The following is a 24290-nucleotide window of genomic DNA, read 5'->3' as shown; positions in this document are numbered from 1 at the left end:
TATCTGTGTTTGTAAGGGAGGGAGGTGAAAATGTAAAGAGAATGGAGTGGAGGTGGAAAGAGTGTGAAGAAGAGGGGGGAAGCGGGGCAGAGCAGACGGAGGGAGGCCCGTTGTCAGCATGCAGGTCAAACATGAAAAACGATGTCTGCAGCTGCAGCGACAGGCGAGTGAGGATCCAGCTCTGCATCACAGACGCTACATCACAGCATTCCCCGCAGTCGTCTTTCTGCACACAAGTTACGTTCACACACAAATTCTGCTCCTAGTCATTTGTTGCAACAAGAGGGTTATGTAACAGAGAATCCATTGAAATCTTGCATACAGCATTGTTCAACAGCGAAACCGAGGGATTAAAACCCACGCACCACCTGAATGTTATCCCTTGAATACTTACCAACAAAGATAAATCACGGTGACGAATCACAGGGGTCTGCTGGTTGATACCACAGCCTGGCTCTCCTCAGGGTGCACACAATTTTTCCCAGCCGGATTGACTTGTCACTTCTGTAGTCGATTTCTGTTCAAAAGTACCATCACCTGCAGCCACAAGCCAAATGCAGCATTTTAATAAGTGACATATTCATTTTGAGAGCTACGCTACGTCTGCAAAGAACATGGAGAAGCAGGTCAGACTGGGCTTGTAGGAAACCAGTTTATAAGCTGTAAAGCAACTTCCCCATTCTGCTGCTCCGTTATAAATGTCAATGTTTAAGCTCAAGTGTATAACATTTTGTGAGATTCAGTGGCAGTAAGGCTACATAAAATTGTTAACTGTGTTGTAAGCCTTCATTATCCACAAGGTGACGACAAAAGTCCACATCTTGTAAGAAAGGGGTGAAATTTGGTTACAGGACGAACATTTATGCCAAAGATGTTACATCAAGCAACACACTGGACTTTTAAAGGATAAAGATACCTTTAGTTTGCACTCTTGTCTCTTGAAATAACAATGTTGGTTTGTCCGCCTTATTGAGGATAGAACCACAATCCCTTTGGTGATGTCCTAACTTTTCATGCATGCATTTCCCAGTTTATGCACCAACCTCAGCTGGATTTTGTGTTAGCTATTGTTAGCGTGCCACCTCAGATTATGCTTTTTATCATTTCATTTTCAACTTCTGCTGTTTCTGTTTTACTCAGCTGCACGTCAAATAATTTCTTCCTGATCTCGGTCTTCGAAAATGAGTCGCAAATAGACTTCTCGAGACTACTCCCTTTTACAGGAACTCCAACTGAGAGTTCAGATACGGGGCATTTGGAGGCCATTGTCACGTTCTTCAACACCATTCCTGGACTAGACTTTTTGCAATAATGTTTACAAAGGTGGTGTCAAAGCAACATCCACATGAGGACACACCGCATACCCAGATAAACAACACACCTTTGCTTTCAGCAGTGGAAAGGGCCTCAGCATTGGGACTACTACATTAACAGCAGGCTGCAATAAGTGTTTCTGGCAGCATTAGGATTTTAAACCATTTGTAGCTCGTTTATTGGAAGAGACCACACAGGCCCAACTTCTCTCCCTATGTGGATCAGTAGGCCTTGGGTGCAACTTTGACTATTTCGGTTTCTATTCACTCGCAAAAGTCAACCAGATCTGCTTTGATTGACTGGTTTGAAGCAAATGTTCTGGGCTGCTTTGGTCACAAAATGGTGGTGGAATAAAGTAGGCTACAACACTAGTGGTTGTAATTCAGTAGAACTGTTAGTTTTCTTATCTAGTAGAAAGAGATGTCACGGTGGAAAAAAAACAAACTCACAAATGCATTGGATATCAATGGGAAGAAGGCTGAGTGTTCCTGATAAGATTTACGTTCAACTCTGGGAATATCTGGGGTAGTATATCATATCTGGGAAGACACTGGTCAGTCCTGTGAGTTTACTGTTTGCCAACTTAGACCAGAAACAGCTGAAGAGTCACGTCATCGTAATCTTTGCCAGATCGGAGGCAATCCACAACATATTTTTCGTTCCCCTCCATTGCTCGTTGTTTTCTTAAAAACAGGCAAAAAGCGAGTGCATAAAACTTGCTGTGCTTTTTGAGATGTTTTTTTTTCTAGTTTTCCCACTTCCGTTCACCTTTCTCTTATTCATAGTTTCGAAAATGCCAATCAAAAACTGCAATAGAAACTCAGCTACTGAGAAGTGCACTTGGAATAAAGTGAACATTTATTTACCGGAGCTTTAAAGTATTCGTAGATATAAACTTAGCTCTTTAAATGACGTGTTCAGACTCATTTTGCTGCTGTTATTTTCATCTGCCACAAGTCATTGTACATGTAAAAATGGGTGTATCTATTAGCTTTATGCTTTTACACCTCATTTGCTGTCTTCCTCTATGCAGCCCCTTTTTTCTTGGATGCACAAGGCCAGCGTTTGTTTGTTGCAATGGCGTAATTCACCACAGGGATCATTAATGTTTCATCTGATCTAATCGAATCCCTGCTGTCACCACAGAGCTGCCTCACAGTTGAGACTGCAGAGCCAAGATGCGGTGTCAGTGAGCAGGATTGTAACAGACAGTCATGTTTGATAAGTTTGAAACCAGGTCATTAAAGTTTATACATTTACTGCAAGGGAGAAGTGTGAAAATACAGCATTATCCCAATTAACCAACAAGTCTACAGATGAATACAGGGTGCCATGGTGAGAGTGAAAGGGCTGTACACTGTTCCTGTCTGAACATCTGTGGCTGTGATGTCCTGCAGTGTAACAACTTTGCTATTTCACCTGTAAACCTGGTTTATAGCGCATTTTGCATGTCTCCATGTCTTTTGAAAGTCCATTGCGCTGCATCCCTTCTGTGAGAAAAGACACAAAAAAAAGAGAATTAGAGATGAGTCATGTGCACGGAGGACTGTCTGCTAGACACACAAGGAACAAGAAGGATGTGATATTAAGGGAAGTGGCAGAAAAAAAAGAAATAGAAAGTAACACTTTGATGCACAATCTTGCGTTTAAGACCAGTCCAATGCAGGAACAGAAACAGCATGTTTCTCTATGGAGCGGTTGGTGGTCTTTTTTTTTTCTTTTCACACATACACACACACACACATTCATGGATGCACACAAGCACACAAACTTCCCCTGCTTCCAGTCTAAGTGTAGTGTATTGTTTTTTTTGTGCATGTGTGTGTATGTGTGTGTGTGTGTGTGTGGCTGGCTGCTTAGTCTGGTGCTAATGCATCCAGCCAGGCAGCACTGATACAACACCGAGAGCAGGGATAAAGCCGGCTTTGTGTTCAACTCAGGATCTCGGGCACAGAGTGGCTGAAATGGCACACAGCCATTGTCACAGGTTCACTGCGGTCGTACGCACACACACACAAGCACACAAGCCACACAAAGATGGCGACATCAGCGCTGCTTGAAACCAATATTAAAGGTGCAACTGTGACAATGTTTGACATCAGTGAATCACTGCCATATTATTTTGAGACTTCAATATAATTACTGTAAACAAACAAGACCATCTGTCCACATTTGCAAGCAGACTCTAATGACTTCTTGCACATAGTGTTCTACTGATGCTGATTGCACAGGAAGCGTGCAGGATTGTGTGATAATACCATGAACAAATGATACTTTTCTTGTTGAATTTAGTTGAATGATACATTTCTAGTATCAATGTAAAATGACACTGACTGAACTGATGAGTGTTTAGGTCACTTCTGAACCATTGTGGGCTGTAAGCACAAAACTAATAATGATTTTTTTTTTAGCAGATATCAGGATTAACCGACAGCTATGTGTCATGCCAACCTGACAAAAGTCCAATATTCACTTTTCTTGCTCACTCCATTTTGGTTTCCACCACCTCCTGAAGGAAACATCTTTATTTGCTATTGTTATAGCACCACATGTGCTAGCTTGGTCTGTCCATCATTTGGTACTCTAAAGGTTAAGGGCTGTGGGTTTATAAGGGACCAAAAACCGCTAGAGGTTGGCAGGAGCCATGGCTACAATTGTAACACCACAGGCGATAAATGTCAAAGGTATGAGCTGAAGTAGCCTTCAAATCTTCATGTCATTTGCAGGGACAGGGAGGTGTTTGAAAACCTACCATAAATTGTCTTTTGTTCCTTCTTCCTCTGAAAAGAAACACATGTATTTTGAGGGGGAGTACTTTAATATAGAAACTATAGCCAGCTATCTGTGTTCAACTCATTTCTTATTGCTGTACCACAAATAACTCTTAAAAAAAAAAACGAGGGTGTAACAGTAACTCGACTGTTAGCTTTTTAAGAATGAGCGATGAAAGATATTGAAACAAGCTAACTGGCTAAATTTAGCTTCCATCTGTCTTTTTAACAAACGTTATTTTAGATCAAAAGAGGTTCGTTTTCTAGTTCTGAGGAAGTTATTATGTTTACATCTATACATAATGTTACATTATTAGCTAAAAGGTAGGTTTCAAATAGGCTATGATAACACTCTAGCCTGTCTTCTTTTTTTTGCGAGGGAAAAAGCAAGACAGGCGGAGTGATTTTTGGGGCACCATCAAGACCCAGACTAAAAGATGGAAATAGTTACAAGACTCCATAGAGGAGCCAATTCAGATGTTCCTGAAAGTCCATACCACGGTTAGCTAATAGGCGTCTGTGTACAAAACCATGTCTGGTTTAATGGTTTTGATGTAATTACCTATGATCATTTAATTCTGTCTGATCCGTCTGTGGTCTCTCTCTGTAGAAATATGTCAAATTTGAACTAAACACACAAAAAAAATCAAATCAAATCAAATCCCCCGCAATGACATTGCCAAACTGGAAGTTTCAGAAAAGCTGTCCACAAACCAGTGGTTGATGCCGCTGTAGATAGGCCCATCTTTCAAATATAGTTTTAGCCAAGACCCACAGATGCTCATTTTCCAAAGTTTCTTTCACAAATGTGACTGCAGTTAAAGGGACATGACGCACTGTTATGAATGTTAGGACCTTTTGTTTGTTTCCGTGCCCCAACATTCCACCACCTCTTCAGTTGTATTTAGAATCCCGGGTTCTCTTCTGTGAGTGAATATTTTCTTTGGTCACCTCCAAGAGCTAAATCACCCTTGAAACACTGGATGTCAGAAAATTCCAAAGCGCTTTGAGTATGCGTCTTTTTTTAATTGTGAGCATATGTCACCTGCTGGTTGCAGCTCGTCCAGTGTGTAGGAACCCGGAGCCTAAACTTGTAGAGAGAACAGGGGAAGGTGAGGTGCCAGATTACAAATGCGTCCAATGTCACTCTGTCCTCTGTCTACCTCCACACAGAGCACAGTGTCCTCTGTCTACCACTGTCTGTACACTGTACCTTAAAGGCATCCTGTCCTCTTTAAAAAGTGCTCCTGGGAAACATTTACAGTAGGTTTCTAATCCCGGAGGTTTTTTTTTGTTTGTTTTTTCTTCTTAAACCAGTCAAAACTTTCATGTTTTCTATAAATATCCACTTCTGTGTTGGATCAAATGTTTCAAGCATCATGGAAAACCCTGTTTATCCTGTCGGCTCATGAGTCAGACCAGCCCAGTCATTGTCTTCTCCTCTATGTAGCCTATGGTTACACCAAAATACAAAACCTGCTCACTAACGTGGGTCAAATGAGTGAGGCGCATTCATTTCCTCGCTCATAAAAGATCCACAAGGTTGATTTAAAAGCGTCTTACATGTTTTCATCCACATGTCCTTGTTAACGATCGCTCTCCTCCCTGCCGTCAGAGGTATGTCTCGCATTTGACGTGGGGGGAGGAGGAGGTGTGGATGTGAACAAATGTGTGCTGATAAGTTGCCAATACAGCTGCGACGCACAAACAGGTGTTCATCTGCGGTGCTGCGTTCACAGGGAAATGTAAAGGTCAGAATACACAGTAATGTGTGTTTTGTTTACGTCAGCAGTTTATTTGGAGTAAACAGAAGAAGCAGCAGGCACTCAGCATGAGCAGTTAAACAGCAACTATAAGATAGTTTATGGTTAACGGCACCCGGTGCTGTCTATGTATGTTTACAATGGCTACAGAGAGGCTCCGTTTTAGCGCCGGCACATGGAGCAAACAATATTTTCAGTCATTTATGACATCACTGAGGTAACCGTGACCTCAAGACCTCGTTTACTGCCCTCCTTTTGTGTGAGGATACTGTGCTGCAGTGCCTTCAAATCAGGGGGTGAGATAAGGACACAGCGAACCCTGTGACCCACTCCTTTACCACCACCACCCCCACCACCACTGGCATGCGTGGGTGTGCGTATGTGGTGCGTGTTGATGGATAGCAATTACGCGCGTGTGGACAGCCCGTATTTGTTTGTGTTTACATCGAAGGAGCCGCGGACTGAAGGAGGCGAAGACAGACATGGCTGCAGGGCTGAACCCCCTCCCCCTCTTTGAAAAGCTTTTCCCCTCTTCTCCAATTTGGCTTTCATCTCTGGCCCCTTCCATGTTTTACTGCTGGAACTCCAGGCAGATGACTTTGTTTTCAGACAGACAGAGGAAGTGGAGAAAGACGATTGCAGAACTTGACTGTGAGGTCTGGCCAGACGATTGTATTAATTCCACCTGAATGAGAGGTAGCCACGGGTGAGATTACGATGCAAATGTCTCCATTACACATCGTGCAACACAATGCTTTGTTGTCGCGTGCATAAGGGCTCTTGTTTTTGAAGAACATTGGAACAAACAAATCAACTGTTCTGACAATATTCAAACACTCCAGTAAGTATAGGTTGACATACAATATTTATTTAGGTTCACAAAAATGATAAGTTAATTATCAGGTAGTCCACAAATATTGTGGGAATGGTCTCATACAGTCATACAGGGGGGGTGGGGGTATACGTGAGAAACCTTATGGGAACAGAGCCCACCCAGAAACGCTCTGATTAAACCAAATAAAGTATGAAAGCATGGAGAAAGGATGAATTCAAACATTAGTTAAGTCTAAAATAATAAGAAAAAGAATAGTTGGTTACTCTTTCAGAATCATATCCTTGATCATCTTTTTATCCTTTAAAAACAAAAAGACCACTCTGGCTATTTAAAATATCTCCTCCTACACTGTCTTCTTTGATCAATGTAGTAAAGAAAAAAAAAAAAAAACTAAAAATAGGGGCCCGACCCTGCATTTAAAAATATTGCCATATTTCAGGGCCGTCCCCCTGAACCGTCCCTCAGCAGTATCGATGGACCAACGACTGGTCGAAACTACAAACTTAAATGCTGTGAAAACCCCTCTGCAATACAGTATCTGAGGGAGTATGTACTGTATGCCTCTAAGTAGTCTGTAGTGTCCCCAAATCGCCCTCGGTGGGCTTCCTGAAGCTGTCTCGCACCCGTTTTCTCCTCGCGCTCCTCGTATCAAAGACACTCTGTCTAATTCAGTCTCCACGGTGAGACGTCTATTGCGTTTTCTATTAACTTTGGGAATGGACCCCCCCCCTACTTATGTTAACCTCCTCCCAAAACATGTCTCGACCTCATGTAGGTTTGCTACAAAAGATGTTTATGAACACGTCATGCAAAGTGGTGAATCTATTTAAAAAGATGGAGTAGTTCTGTTTCTCTTTAATCTGTAGTCATTTTAGCTGCGATTGGTTCACTCTTTCAAGACAGAAAATAATATATATATATATATATATATATATATATATAAAAAAATCAACCTTAAGTCCCACCCACTGTTCTCAAGCCTTCTCCTTTAACTCTCAACAATAACAATTAGCATTATAAACAACATTATATGAAACAATGATTTTCTCGTTTTTTCTCTTGTAATAACCCAAAGTATACAGTGGACAGTTGCAGTCAGGGTTGAGTCCAGGTGGAAAAGTGTCAGGAAAAAGCCATTGCAGAGAGGATCAGTCAGCATAAACCCGAGCGGCTGCTGCCTTTTAACAAGAAGAAGAAGAAGAAAAAAAAAAGGAAAAACCTTTAAAAACATGTCCTGTGTCGGCTGCGGCAACAGTTGGTTTAAGAAGAATCCCTGATAGGCTGAAAGAAGTCAGGTGACCACCAGGTGAGGTAAGAAAAATCCCACCTTTGACGATGGGGATGACAGTAGGTGTTTCTGCTAAACCCTAATGTGTGTGTGTGTGTGTGTGTGTGTGTGTGTGTATATATATATATATATATGTATGTATATATACACACACACACACACACACATCTATAAATGTGTGTTTTTACATTTCTGATTACAAACCGACCACTCGCTCACATGCTTCTAAGTCCACAATCCAGTGCAGGATGGTCTTTGAGTCGAGCTAAAATACTGCATCGCAAGTTCCTCTCTCCTCGTGCAGCACAGAAACACCAGCGGTCGTACAAAAAAAACAAAACACAGGTTCAAAAGATGGAAAAGAAAAGAAAAAACCAAAACCCTTAAAAATCAAGAAAAACTAAACAAAAAACTGAAGTTTGCTGCCTTGAATGTCCTTGAACATCACAAAGAATCCTTGGGCGTGACAAATTTTTTCTTTTTTTTTTCTTTTTTTCTGTTTTTTTTCTTCTTTAAGTTCGATAACGTTTCTTTCATGTATGCGTTTACTTAGGAAAAACTATCAAAAATTTTCAGTTGCTCTCTCTTATTACTATGTGTGTGCGTATCTTTTTTTTTCTTTCTAGTTTTGTGTTGACGTTTGCATTGGTTTTCTCCTCTTCTTCAATTGTCCACAATGAGTTTGTCTTGGTTTGCGTAGATTCCGTCTTTCCAGATCATCCGTTTGTTGTTGGGTTTTTTTTTGGGGGGGGGGGGCATTTCTTTAGGAAAAAGACCAAAATAATTTCTCCCCGTTATCTCTTCCCACCCTTCCCATATTCACCCCTCCCCCGCTTTTCAGTCCCGTGCCGCCCTTCATCTCTCTGCCTCCATCGCTACGCTAGCCTTCTGCTCGGCGCCTGTGTGCGGGTTGACACCCATGGGCCAGGCGGGGCAGGGCTGCGTGGGAGGCTGCCCCTGAGTCCAGAGTCCTTGTGGAGGTTGCGGCACATTAGGTACATGTGGTGAGACCCCCCAGCCGCCGACCTGGGGGGGAGGGGGTGAGGTGGCCATGGAGGCAGCCATGGGGCTGCCGGCGCTGCTGTTGAAGCTCTCGGACGCTTTCAGCCGGGAGAACATGGTCAACGCGTCCGGGAAGTTGGGGGGCGTCGCTGGTGTGTTGGCTGGGGTGCACATCTGAGGAGGAAGAGGGAAAGAACAAAAAACAATTTTGATTAATCGATTAATGTGCGAGCTTTCAATGGAACCGGATGCATTTGACAAGAATTTGACACCTTTCCAAACATTTTAAGATTTTTTTTCGGTTTAGCTCCTGATGGAAACGTGACTAATTGAGGCGTTGATGGATCCATTTGTGAACCAACAGAAAAAGCCTTGAATGCGACTTCACATAAGGATTTATCGAGGCTACCATCAGTGGAGAAATGGATACTTCCTTTGGCTTAATGTGGATTTCTGCACGTGTAATTTGTTGCTGTAAAATAGCGAGGTCATACAGCATTTATTCCACTTTTAATACTTGAATGGTCACAAGTAAAGAGCTATTTCCAACACTGCTTCTGGGCAGAGACTCCTTAAAAGGAGGCAGGCTGTTTGAAATAACTGAAGGGAAATGTAGGGGATTCCCAGCTGCTTGCTGCTTCCTGTAGAGGGTCCTAATGATAACACAGCACTTCATTTCAATCCACTTCCTGTTTCACATATAACATGGTCTGAAATCTGAGGTGGGAGAGCAAGACTGCTTTATGGATACACACAAGACAAATGTTCCACGGACAAAACAAACTGTGACTTTTTAAATCCCCCCGAGCCTCCTCTGTGCAAGCATTGTTATTGTTCAGCTGCCAGAGGAGTTGTTGTAGCTGCAGAGCACATACACTGCACCTGTGTGCTAAAAACAATACTGGGACCGACCACGTTGTAGCCAACAGGCCATCTAAACATGTTTGGCTGCTCAGAAATAGTTTTCACCATCATCATCATCCTCCTCCTCCTCATAACTACCACAGCTTCTCCCACACTGCTCCATGACCTGCTTCCTCCTCTACGTCCCTGCTCAGGAAAACAACAGCCCACTGAAATCCACGGGGACACAGAATTGGAGCCACCTTTAGGCAGGAGGGTTGTGATCTAAAAATAAAGTAAGAGCCTGGACCGAAAGGGCAGGACGAGGCATCAACATAAAAGAAAATAACCTTTAATCACCAGGTCTCAACGATGGAAGAAAACAGCCGGACAATTCCCTGGATTGGGACTGTTCCTAAGATGAAATGTACTTAAGATTAAGTTACAACGGACGTGACAGACCGTGCTCGAAATTATATATAGACCATATTTGCTGCTATTTTCACGTTCAAAACTGGCAGAAAGTTACTTATCAACCCTTTCAGACTTTACATTTTTCCCCATAAGCGCTCTCAAAGAGAACTTATCCACTGCAACGATATCCAAATAAGATTTTCAGCAGATTTACTAAAACTGACGGTGTGTTTGTTTTCGTCGTGAAATTCCCAGAATGCAGAGTCACAGCCTGCGTGAATCAGCCATGAGGAATAGCAGCTGCAGTCACACATGGATATTGGACAATCAAAAAAAAAAGTTGAACATGCTGAGGAGGAGGAGGAGGAGGAGGAGGAGGAGGAGGAAACACTGGAAAACAACATTCCCCTTGCTGACAACCAGAACTAAAGCTGACCTGTGGTATCTAATCTATTCTTGGCTCCATCACCCAGGATGTGCAGACTGTGACACACAGTCTTAGCACACATGCAGCCTTCACCAAAACAAAACAAAACAAAACAACAAAAAAAAAAAACAGTGCCTGAGTTACAGGACACCATTCCTTCCTCGGGGGGTGAAATCAAACCACATTGCCCCCTAAAAGTGCTGCGACTAGCAGGTTAGTCCTGCAGATACGCAGTCTGAGGCACGGCCGGGCTACACCGAGCCAGAGGTTCTGAGTGAGGCGCGCTGGTATGAAAGGTGAGCGTGTCCACTGTGCACTCTGACAGGAAACGCTGGCTCATGTCTCCGAGGCCATTTCCTGCAGTAAAAAGATACCGTGGAAGGCTGAAATGCCCTCTGTGTTCCTTCCTGTTCTTGGTAGGCAGCGATGGGACGTGCTGATTGGATTTCGTAACCCTCGTGTGTGTGTGCGTGTGTGTGTGTACTCAGGTAGAAAACTTCTGCCTCTTAGTCCGCCAGCCATGGAGGCAAAAAATGCTGACTGGTGACCTTTCAGCATGTCGACTGAGGCTTTTGCATCTTACTTACTCATCCATAAAAACATACACAGATAAGCAGGTAGAAAAACACACCTGCAGTCAGCTGGAAGACTTCATGTTACACCCGTACACAATATTTTGCGCTGCAGCCTCATATTAAAGCCGAAACACAACAGGAAACAAAACCACAGGGACGAGGATCCGGTTCAGAAACACAGCAGCTGTCTCCACCTTTGCCAAGATGTCTGCGTTCGGGCCCGATAGCTCATCAGACAGCTCCACAAAAATTAGAGCTTCGGCAGAGTCCAGTCCCAGCATCATCAATATGTCTACTGTACCCGTGTAGAGCTTACACTTAGACATCCTGTCTTCAACTCCCAGACAACTAAGACACAATGATGGCATATAGTTAGCGTCTAACGGCAGCTGAATGGTTCACGGATAACAAGAGTCTCATTCTTTTGGAGTAAAGTATTAAAGTGGATGTGGCATGATGTCACCCGCTAGTTTGAAATTTGGCATTTTGAAGACCTAAGCACATGACTGTCACCATTTTTGTCTTTTTTTTTTTCAGAGCCAGAGGAGACCATATTTGGACAAAACATGTGTAGTTGGGGGGGGTGAATACCTAAAACTTAAATGTAGCTCTCTCTGAAGCCCTGTATCTATTCACCTGGGGAATTACCTTTTCAAATCACCACCAAACCGATCAGGGGGAGTCAAACAACGGAGCAACACCATACGGACTTGTGGGAAAAAGGAGACTCAGTAAGTCATGATGCTTTTTAAATGAGACATGTTTTGGAGCCAAATCCCAGTGACTCAATAATGACTTTAAAGTCACCTCTTCGTTGGCTTCATGATTCAGACCAGCTGACTCCGTCCAGCTTTCATACCGCGTGCACTCAAAATCTGCAGAGGTTTAATGCAGCATGCTGAGGAAGCCCGTCACTGTGTGCATTAAGCAGCCCGGTAGCAGATCAGCTCTCTCTGCACCGACGGGAGCACAGGAAAACACTGCAAGGCCTGCTGACAGTGTGGCAACATGAAGGCACTGAATCTCAAACACACGACACGGACCGAGGCGGACATTGCGTTTGTGAAACTCTCTACCTGTGTACACACATGCAGCGTGGACTGTATGTCCACACAAATACATGTTAATATGAAGACTGTTTGCGGGGTTTCGCAGTTGTTTGGGGTTTGATAAGCTTGCTCAGTTACGGATCCTTTGTGTGCTGGTTTAACAATCAAAACGAAAAATACATCCACTCACACTTTACAAACTTTAACTGCAAAACACATGCGAATGTGGAATAGAAAAAAAGACAAGCAGGTGTTACCATTGTATCAGAGAGAGGATTTTCAGAATGACACTGTGTGTAGGTTTGTTGTAAGCAAAAAGTGCAGAGGTCCAGCCATTTGCTGAAGACACGCAGATGGAGAGACAGGGGGAATAACAGACAGCGAGGAGCAGTTTGTGTTCAAAACACAGCCAACAGAGAGCAGTTGCCATGGGGACGGTTGTTACAGGGGAGCAGTACAGATCTCCTGTTGACGGGACGGGGCCGAGGCAGGACCGACTGTGGCCACAGCGGCCTGGCTCCGTCCACCCTCTCTTTAGGGCTTTCGCCGAGCCCAGCTTGGGGAGCGCGAGGCTGACTGGCGGCGACCACTACAAGCATTCAAGGGCTGAGTCTCCATACATCTTTAAGCCTGACTGTTTACATGCATAGGTTTGTGTGTGTTTGTTCACAAACACGGACGAGCTCAAGTTCAGCCTGCTTTCCATCCTCTTGTTGAGTTGTTGAGAGGGTCCAGTCACATCTCGCAAACCTAAATAAGCATCTCTATGCCATGTTTACCTTCCATCTCATAACTCGCGCTCTTATTCAGTCTCAGGATTTTTTCCCTTCCAACTGTCAGAATAATTTTAAACCAAATTCTCCAAGGAGTCAAATGTGATCTACTTTCCTTTAATTTAGTTATATTAGTTACTGAGTTACTGCTCGGAAAAAAAGCTGTTTTGGCTACTTTTCGGCATTGTTTCACGCACTCTTCCAAACCTTAACAACGAATAAATGAGCTACGAGGGAGACATAAACAAGGCAAAATGACATAAAAGCTTTGTTACAGCTTGTTCGATCAGGTTAATCAAGCATCTTTTTGTTCTCTCTACAGCAAACACGAGTGAGAACTCGCAATGTGTCCGTTTTCTCTCCCATCACTAGCTTTTCTCTCACTTCCCTCTTCCTGTCTTCCCCTCCACCTCCCTTCTGTCTACAACTCGCTGAGCTGAGTTCACACACTTGCATCTCAGCTCCCGAAGCAAACTGTGCCGAAAGATCCGCGAGACAAAGAAACACAGCGAAAGCTCTCGCCTCGTTCCTTCAAGCCCATGCTTGTCTCAGCCCATCAGGACATTTTAACTTGCCGCTGGGGAAAATGTGTGCCAAAAGTAACCAGACAGGTTCGTGGGCAGGATATGTTACCTTACGGGTCAAATGATCCCCGCTATAAATCTGAACGGATACATTTCTGGCAGCGGGAACGTCCAGGCGTATCTTCAGTAGCCACATTCTCGTATACATTTCTCAGACACCTTCCTGCCACCTTCTAACAGTTTATCTTCAAAACTTTCATACAAATATATCTATTGGCCAGGTCAAACCACTTAAAATCTAAAAAGAATTTGTTTCGTCTGAAACGATGTCCCCATTCACTGCACAAGTTTCCAAAGAAGTATGTCCCGAAATGAACTTCTCATTGTTTTTTTAAATGATTAGAAATGAGTAAGAAACCTTGACTCGCAGCTTCCGTCTTTAGCTGCACACATTTTGCCATTTTTGTAGTCATTTCCATGACTTATGACAGTCCATGTTGCAATTCTACAAATAATACCTTTGGGAGCGTCTCATTCAACGCTGACAGGACTCCCTGTCTGTCCTCCCACGCAATAATGAGAAACAGCATTTAACCTTGATTCAACTCTTGCTAAAGCTCGCAGTAAAGGACAATTAAGGGGGAAGTTGAGGGGTGTAAAAGAGCAGTAAGGAAGTAGAACATGTAGCCAAACGTCTCTAAATATGATGACTGGTTAAAAAAAAAAAAATAGAAAAAAAAAAAAGTCTAGTGGACTGGACTTGGGGTCATATTCCTGCACGTTGGTTTGTTTGTGAAAGAAATAGACATTGCCCAATCAAACAATACCGTCGGGGAAATCTTTTTTTTCTTCTCTTTAATATAAATGAATACTTAGCAAGAATAAAAGTTTGATATTAAAAAGTTTCCTAAGAGGATGAATTTCCAGGCAGAGTACAGATGTTGTCTGGACTTGGAAGAGTTGTGCTTCCCAAACCTGTAACCAACCAGTAATCAATGAATGACAGCTCACCCATGAACAATACACCCTGGGGAAGCCTACAGTTTCCCCATTTATGAACTGAGCACAAATGGATCTAGAAATACTCGATGAAAGATCAGGGATAAAAATAACTGCAGCAAGAGAAGCTAAAACACAATGCAAAGAAAAAGCCGAGGAGAGGAAAATGAAGCCCGGAGTGCTGAACAGACGGCTGCAGCATTAACAGCACATGATTCTGCCGGCCTGTTAAATGTTTCAATAAGGGGTGTTCTTGTGACGTGTTCTGTAGCAATGCATCGCTTTTTGCTTTCAAAGCTGCAGTTCTGCATTTAAACCTAATGCAACTATAACCGCTTGACATATTGTGGCACTGTCACCAGGACGGTGTTTATTGAAGGAGAAAAAAAACTGAACGACTTTGGGTTCAACGCATTCCCTCGTGCCGAATCAAAAGAATGAAAGCAAATAAAACTCGCAGTTTCAACAGAAAATCGGACCGTTTGGAAACAGCTGTCTTATGAAACCACTGAGAGCACAACACAAACAAAAAGAAGCCTCTGACTTCACAGATAGACGGATTGCTTAAACCTCCACAATTGCTGCATACCCCCACCACCATCAAACGCTCAGATGCTGGCAAAATGATACTAAACAACGTGGTGACACGACGTCAAAACAATCGGGTCGACTTAGACCAGACTAACAACTCCCTGCGTCTTTGTTTCCATATCTCATCGCACAGTTGAGAAACAGTGAAGTGACAGTTAGAAGTCATGTTTCAAACTGTAGGAGTTGGTTGTCGCAAGCACAGAGAGGCTTCTCTCTCTGTGCGTTTCCAGAGACCGTCACCAGCCCTCCTCACCCCTGACCCGTCACCCAGGAGTTTAGGAATCTCCACGTGCCGCTTAATGTTGTTAGCACGAATGTATGCCGCTCAAGAGAAACGCAGCGGATGATTGGCTAGAAGAGTGAGTGGCCAGAGGACAGCACGGGGTAGGAGAAATGGGAATGAACACAACACACTGCTCACAATGGTGAACAGTGGCCACTCGTATCTAGAAAGAGGAGTGAAACCTTTAAGAGAGTAAGCTGTGATGTTGGCTTTAGACGTGCATCATGTGTCATATGTATGTTTGGACAAAAGTTGTTTGTTCTTTCTTTCTTTTTTTTTTTCTTTTTTTTTTTTACACTTAAGTCCCAAAGGTGTCAACCTGCAAATCTCTGAAGTGAACTGACAGATCAAATTAAGGAACTGAAGAGCAGGGCTTAGACAGAAGAGGATCAGAGTCGAAGGTCATGAATGTCAGAAAAGCAGGAGAGGATGGACGAGACATTGAGCGGTGACAGTTGCAGGAATAGGACTAAGTACCAGCGGCAGAGCACAGAATAAGCTGACCCGAGAGCACAAGCCAGGGACCAATCTGACAACACTGCCTTTATGCAACACGCAAGGTTCCCGTGTCCTGCTTGTGTTTCAGCAGCCGTACGAGTAACCATCGAGTGCGTCTGTAAGTGTACTCTGTGACTCTAAGTGTCAGCGTGAAACCCAATCCAACTCCACCACTCATAAACACATCTGGTCCTTGCAGTCATCCCACATTGAGTCCAATTCCCTGAGGTCCCTTGAGCCAAAGTTCCTCTGTCCGTCTGTCCATGCACAAGCATTTGTGAGTGTGTGTGTGTGTGTGTGTGTGTGTGGTTGGGGTTCTGGGAAGCCGTGCTCCTGGAAACATGCAGAGCAACATGCTGGAACATGCAGTGCGCAGGCCAAGCCTCTTCAGATGTGGTTAAATGCTTGGCGTTGCAGTACGACACGCACGTAAAGGCCCCACAGATATCCAGCACAGTTGCATGCACAGCCATTAACAACTCCAACACATCTAGACATAATTATGTCTGAAATCTGAAACACCTCGCTTCGTGCACCAATTATATTCCACATGCATGCACAAAATCCCAATGGGGGGGGGGGGGGGGGGGGGGGGGGGGGTAATCCAGACTTCACTTATTACCCTAAATAAACTTCAGTAAGTCATGTCTACAGCAGGAGCGGAGGCCAGTTGGCCTCCCTCGATGATCAAGTAATGAAGGTAGAAACCAGAGAGAAATGCAAGCAGTGAGTCATCCTTATTGTCAAAGCTTGGTTCACGCCTCGCACTCGTCGGTGTGAACACACCACACACCTTTCTCAGTGAGATGAGAGCGCACGCTGGCGAGAGAAGTCGGGATTTCTAAAAAATCCCTTTTCGACGCCACACCCGGACACCAAAACCCAAGTGTTTGCAGTTACCAAAAAAACGCCCCCTCAAACATGCACACACAGAGACGTGGAGACCGAACCCTCCTCCTTTCTCCTCCTGGGTGTTCATACTGCCAGGAAACAGACTTTTATAAACCTCCTGCCTGCTTTTATCACCACCCAGCTGTACCATATACTTTTCTTTGACGACACCGTGCCCGGCTCAGAGCTGAACGTTGCCCTCCATCATATCGGTTTCGTTCACAATCTGAGTGATGCTTGTGATGAATGGCAGTTGCAGCACAATAAAACAAGTCATCACTCAAAGAAAGAAGCCGTTTGCTTTGTTTGTCCCTTTTCTTTACTTTTTAAGTGTTACAACATATAGGTTAATTGGATTGTGTTTATGAGAAGTGGGAGTCTCTTAAGTTCTCTAAATGCTTCTTGCTGATTTGTTTTAACAGCACGCTCAATGTTTATGCTTACAGAGACAATGTGGCTCGAGTGGGCCAGATCCACGGGACTGGATCAGGATAAAGGACGTCTGTAAGTTCTGCCGTTTGTCATAGTCCAGAAATGCACCAAAGTCCTTTAACGGTTTTGTTATAACAAAGTGTCTGAGGCCATAGCAAGTCATGTCAGGATTCCAAGTGTGCTGAGGTTGCGTTTTTGGAATTGGAGTTGTCCAATAAATATGCTAATAGAGTATCTTAATACTCTAATATGGTATTGATTACGCTTATTCTGCCAAGTAACACTCAGTGTCGTCCATTTGGCTCTCTCCCACTGACTGCGCTTACACAAGTTGCTTCCATGCAGTCCCTCTTATTTACGGTTTTCCTTTCACTTCTCAGAAAAAGAGCACAAGCTGCGTACGAAGTGCTGACCATAACGCAGCCGCTTGAGATCCCATTATCAACCAGCGGCCGACTTCATAGTTGTGACCCAACTGGACTAAAATCCTACACATAAAAGGTGCAGCTCACAACTCGACGCGCTGACGACACTCGCAGAGCAGACGGAGGGTGCGGTGGAAAAGCAAAGATTTGACGCTCAGAGTAGAACCGAAGGCGCCCCTTCGTGGGAACTAGGTTTAGTTCGTCTAAAAAGGTAGCTAGATATGTCGCCAAGTGACTCCATTTTCTTTTAGTTATTTTTATTTTTTTTAAATATCTCTAAACGGTTAGAACAGCCAAAGCCGTGACAGAATTTACACACATGACAAGCCAGCTTTGTGGTTTGGTTCACTTGCCTCGCAGCTTAGACACATGATAGAATCACATGTTCCCAGACAGCAGTGGAAGAGTCGCCCAGCTGAGCTCCTTCCTCCTCTGTGGTCACATGAGGATTCATTCACTTTATTGTGGCTATGTGTGACCAACATGGAGAATAATTAATCATGGAAACTGATATTGCTGTGAACGGTGTTTTTCCGTCCAAAGCACTTGGACACGGGCGGTTTCCAGCTGAGATTAGTCAAAAAAACCACGCTGGCTGAATTGATGATGATGGCTTCCCAAAGTTGCTTGTGCGCTCAGAAAGGTATCGGTTTACGTGAAATCTTTCCCAAGAAAACACACTCATGTAGTTCTCCCAAATTACCAATAGCTTTCTGTCAAGTACTATTTTAAAAGGCGGTGATATATAAGTGAAAGAGCATTTCTGACAGCTGACATAACAGATGTATGATAGGATATAATTGACAAAGCACCAGATATACTGTCGTTCACACCAACGTCAATAAATCTTTTTTTTTTTTTTTAAATGCCTTGAAAATTTCCCTGCCATCCCACTAAATTACAGATGAAAACTAAACAGCCCGGGGCTCAGAAACTGTGGATGATGTTTAATGAGAAGAATTAGCATCAAAGACAAAGAGACAAAACATTTTGCTGCCAAGTGAGCAAACGTGCAGCTATGTTGTACTGTGGTAGCTAATTGCCTTGAGAACGATGCTAAAACTAAAGGATGCCGCCGCGGCAATAAAATACTCTAACAGAAAACATGAGTGGTAACTCGAATTCTAGAGCCTGATGTCTTGCATGTGTAAAAACAAAGAAGCGGGTTAGTGAGAGATGAAGGGAGGTATGAGGAGATGATGTATAATGTGGGGAAAGAAGCGAGGCGCGGTCCTAGTTACAGCTGCCCTCTTTTGCACTGAAAGGGTCCATTTTGAGTCGGTGCAAGCGTTGCATCTTGTCGGAATGTGTTGCGGTTGCAGTGTTTGTATGGGCAGACAGTGTCTGTGAGTGTGTGTGCCTGTGTATGAATGTGTGTGGAGGGGAAAAACTGGGAGTTAACTGGGTTGGGTCATATGAAACATAAAGCAGGTTGGGATTTGATTAAGGCTTGGACGTCTATCATGAGATGTGGAAACAAGCTTCAGCGACTTCATGCAAAAGCACAAAGATAAACACGCAATCTGCCCATGACACGTCGTCCATTTATCTCGCATTGTCCGCCTGCGGCTGTGTGACTAACTGAAACACACTCAACGTCTACGTGTTGCAAAAACAAACAAGTCTTAAATGTGTGTCTTTGCAGAACTTTGTAGCTACTTTCCATACAAAACACAGGCACTCCCTTGAGTTTCAAAGAGAAACTAACATGAGAATCCGTTGAGTCCTCATGCATTTGCTGCATTTTACCAGGCTGTGGTGGTGAGTGGACCATCTAACTGCACTACTTGATATTAGACGCAGTCAATGTGACACATAAATGATGCTAAAGATGAAAACTGAGGCACAGGTAAACAAGAGCCGACTAGAAATAGTGTCTTTGAAGTTGAGATCATTTCTTCTCCACGATGCCAAATATAGACAGAAAGACTATTTGCAAAACTGAACTCAGGCTCACAAATCAATCTTTGGGCCTCGAACACAAAAGCATAAACCGTCCCTCTGAACAGTATCCACAAACCAACTGACCTACATGGTGTCGTAATGCTGCCATGCTGCCAAGAATTGCATGTCCACAGGGTATCAGTTGGGGCCACTGGGTCTGGGGTGAGGCTTCCAGCCAAAACACCAATCTCAAGGATGAGTTCAGTTTGTGTTGTGACACAAAACATTGATGCAACGGCACTTGCTGCAGAAATACTGCTTCAAGGGAGCTAAGAGTGATACCAAAGTGGATTAGTTTTGTATACCGACGAGCACCGAGGCCCGGTAAGCTGCAGGGAGGTTGGAAACGCTGCCCTACTGTAGTACCGTTTACAAAACACCCACGTTACACGTGCGCAGGCTACAGACGCGTGTGTGAAATGTGCAAACACACACTCACATACTGGTGAACTTGTGATTATGCAAGAACACAGGTAGAGATGCTCTGTGTTCTGACACATTATCGGCTCTCTGCAGCGAGCTCAGCCCTATTTGGCAGTTGAAGCAGGGCAGCTCTTGGCCAACTGTTTGCCCTCTAAATTAAAGTGAGACATTTCATGAGCTAAATGGAAGCCCAACGCTCTTATTTACTGATGAGATGATAAAATGATGAAGGAGGCCTGCCTGCCTCTCTTTGTTACAGGAGCACTGATAGAGACGCGTCGGCTCAGTGTGAGCTCAGTTTCTGTGCTGATCAGCAATAATATCGCACTACACGGAGGGGAATAAATGTGGACACGCTTGCGCGATGAAAACGACATCCTCCTTTGTCCTAACATCTCTCTCCCTCATTCAGAAACGGCACGGCGAAAATGTTTAGCGGTTTGACGACCGCCTGCGCCGCACAAGCAGCGAGTCAAACGCACCCAGAGTGAGCTCTGACACAAAGCACCAGCGAACGACGGACAATTTCAGCCCAAATCCCCTCACGTCCACGTCAGGCTCTTCCAGCCGGCAGCTGTTGCTGGATGCTACCATGCATGCAGCTGCAAACAAAAGGATTGTAGCTGGATCAAATAGTGCCAGCGTTTCGTAATGTTCGACCACTGCGCGGGTGTCTTGCGACGCTAAAGCATCGCAGGTTGCTTTGATCTGATTGGATTGCCCCCTATAAGTCCCCGGCGTGCGTTGTGTCAGGGGTAGCAATAACCCAATCAGGGAAAAAAAACAAAAAGCAGAATTATACAAAGCGAATGCAGCAGCACGAGGGTCTATTTGTGAGAGGCAGCTGACGTTCTTTTCTCTCTTACACAGAAGCTGAGAGACCCTGCCTTCCGCCATCAACCTGAGCTGATACAATGGAAAAAAAAGACAGGAATAATATCTCTCTGGCTCCTTGTTCCCCCCCATACGTAGACAGAGAAGTGATGAATTACATTTATTCTCGTGGGTGAGTCGAGGCAAACATTTCAAGCATTACTGCACTTTATTTGCATTAAAAAGGAATTCTGCTTGAGTAGAGTTTCAGCCGATTGCGTTCCAGAGTCGGATTCAGACACCGAGCACCTTTGCTCATTCTAACACCACTACCCACGGTCCAAAAGTAACAAAGTAACACCTACAAGGAGGCCTGATCTTCTGAATCTCAGTCACGTTCATCTGAGGCTCGACGTGGAGAAAATGAAAATCCCTGCTCACATCTGAAGGACTAATTCGACCCCAAGTACAAGAAAGCCAGCGGGCTCCGTTGTGTGGGGCTCATTAACAGCAGCTGGCTGTGCTTATGTTGGTTTACAGGGCATTCATTTAAAATAAATAAATAGATTGCAACTGTAAAAATTAATCTTTGCAATGTTTTGTTCCCGTTCAACAAGGCCTAAATGTGGTGTGAGATTCAGAACAGGCAGGGTAAATATGCTGCACCTCTCAGTCATCCTTTAATTTTAATAGAGCGGATTCTATGCAGGTTACCTTACTTCAACTTGAGGACTGCGTTACCATAGTAACAGTACTTTCACTTGAGTAAAATAATCTGCACTCTTGACACCTCTGAATGTACACACAGTCCCTTTTTTCTCTCCCTCCCTCTCTGTGGCTGCTGCTGGCGCTGCATGCCGGCTCTGTGTTTATTTCTGGATGCTCACAACATGGCCGACATGTGCTTTGTTATTGTTAGTACAACATCATCTCTTTCGGCCTATGAGAGCTACCACAGGACCCCATACTGCATGATAGTCTTAAAGAGATCCCAGCTGTAAAAAAAATTAAATATATATATTTATATATATATATATATATTTAATTATTTTTATATAAAAGGTTTGATAGAATATGATGAATAGAAACATGAGAAGTGTAACAAGCATTTCATCTCCCACTCACCATTTGATGATGATGGCCATATGGAATATTTGTTTCTTGAAAAAAGGCACTGAGGGCAGTCTAAAATGAAACACAGATCAAAAAATTGCATCATTTCATGTCTGACAAAGGCATCAAATATGGCTAAAGAGGTCGTTTTTCTGTGCTGATGCATTCCGCATCGAGCGCAAACAATCTAAGGAGCCTGCTGGGAATAATAAAATATTTTTAAAAATTCCAAGTGTCAGCTTAATCTGTAACCGTCTCATTGTAGACTAAACAATGACGAACCCAACCACTTATCTGTAGGCTGGTCAATACAATACGGCGGTCATCTATATTGCGTAATAGTACTCTGGCCTCGCCTGTACATTGCTGTCATGTGTCGGATTATAGTATTTAATCTGGAGTGAAGTCTAATTGGATATGCGGTGCCCGAGTGCGTTACACTGAGCTCCAAACTGATTTACTTTGGCTAGAGAACCAGTAGATTCACTTTAATCACAACAAAAGTTCTGGCTTGAACATTGAGCCAACAGTGACGCTTTGTTTTGTGTTGAATTATAATATGTTTAAAAAGCGTCGAGAGGCAGACGCTCGAGGCTAAACTAGCGTTGGTTCAGACATAAACATGAGCCGAGTGGCTAACCGCCGAAGCCTTATCATTTCCTTTTTTTTTTTTTCTTCCTTCTCACCCTTACCTCGAACTGCCAATGTGCCGCTTGCAATAGCTGCTTCGCTTGGTCTGCCGCACAACCCGCCGTCAGGACGAACTGGTTAATCATGACTTGATGTTTGAGTTCATCCATTTTCGACGAAGCCCGTGTCCTACTTGCGGCTGCTGGCTCTGAAGCAGACTTTCGACCGTTTTTCCTCTTTCTTCTCTCTAGTTGTATTCCGTCCCTCTGCCTCACTCGTCCACCATTACAGCCGGTTGAGCAAACACAAATATTTACTGTAGGAGCGGTAGTGGAAGGAACACTGCGTGATTGACGGAAGGACGCAGCCAATCAAGTGAGGGTATCGCCGGTGGGACTTGTATGCTGCAAGCGAATGGTCTCGAGTCGGTTTGTGCTTCCCCGTCTGGTGCAGGCTGATTATTGATACTTAAACATAAACCGCACTAAAACAGCACATCGCAGCTATTGAGTTTTCAAATATGACACATTTTTGGTTTTGGAATCACCGCAAAGGCGGTAAACACCAGTCACAGGAGTCTCGGTAAGGGTTTGTTTTGGACTACAAATCCCGTGAGCACGCGCTTTGTTTGTAAAGCTCCAGGAGGTTGCCTTTTATGAATGACGGGTCCTCTCGTCCAATTCCCACGCGCGCTGTGTCGCTAGCTTGCCAAATAAGGTAAACAAATCCACCATCACCAATTATATCGCTCGGAGTTAAATCAGGGTACAGCCGATAGCCGGGGGTGAGCACAGAGTCGTGTCTCCTAACAGAATTACCACTATCTGTGCGTAGCGCATGAGTGCAGCAGCTTTTCTGCACATATCAGCGCGGACTGCGGCGGTACTACATTTTTTCGTGTCCCCATTTATCTACCCTTTGTTTTAATAACGGAGCGTATGGAGACGAGCCCTCCTCTCGTTTGCCTAAAGATGGTTAGAAAGTTGGTGACACTGGTTTAAGAAAATATTAGACTTGGCCAGGTGGTCATGTGGACACAATTGAACCACTTAAGTATCCAATAATGCCAGCTTTATTAAGTTAATGAGCATATAACATCGAATAATTCATCAAAACAGAGCCCGTCTTGTTCCTTTTATCAGAATACGCTCCCGTTAAATTAAAAAAAACTACAACATAAAAATCCTTTGCTTTTACTCTCACTAATGTTGAGGGAATAGGGGCAGGAGAGGCAAGATTCCTCTGTATCAGTAGTTGTATTGTGCAAGTTGTGAGTAAGATGAGCCCTGTGATATCAATACACACATACCGCTCAGAATTATGGGTAATTGTAAACTGTAAACATTGTAGTTGCAGAAGCCGCTGTTTGAGGATGGTGGTAAAGAATGAAATCAGAGACACCTGCTGGTGGAAGGAAGAACTGACCGAAATAAACCTTACATTACATTCGTTGGAACATCATCACGTTTTGACACCACAAATAAAAACGGAGGTTTCTCAACAGAAATGTCTTATCTCATCCGATCATTGATGTGGTCATGCTGGTTAACAGCTTCGCCTTCTTGGCGTCAGTTTTGGACGTTTGCAGTGACAACAAAGTCGAGGCGTTGTTGTAAAGACTCCTTCAGAAGTATTAGATCTACAGATTGTAGGTCACAAAAAATGTGCGG

The 24290-nt window shown here is 43.8% G+C and overlaps 1 protein-coding gene across 1 annotated transcript; it reads right to left on the bottom strand.

Moving 5' to 3' along the window:
* Positions 1-6694: 6694 nt before the first annotated feature.
* Positions 6695-22960, bottom strand: ubald1a (UBA-like domain containing 1a). The gene is made up of 3 exons (XM_075456860.1): positions 22683-22960; positions 22003-22062; positions 6695-9147 (listed from the first exon to the last, which is right to left on the bottom strand). The coding sequence occupies exons 1-3, from the start codon at positions 22788-22790 to the stop codon at positions 8827-8829; spliced, it is 489 nt and encodes a 162-aa protein (XP_075312975.1). The 5' UTR covers positions 22791-22960; the 3' UTR covers positions 6695-8826.
* Positions 22961-24290: the final 1330 nt, after the last annotated feature.

Source organism: Odontesthes bonariensis, chromosome 23 (genome assembly GCF_027942865.1).
Source record: "Odontesthes bonariensis isolate fOdoBon6 chromosome 23, fOdoBon6.hap1, whole genome shotgun sequence".
NCBI lineage: Eukaryota > Metazoa > Chordata > Actinopteri > Atheriniformes > Atherinopsidae > Odontesthes > Odontesthes bonariensis.
This window is presented reverse-complemented; position numbering and strand designations above follow the sequence as displayed.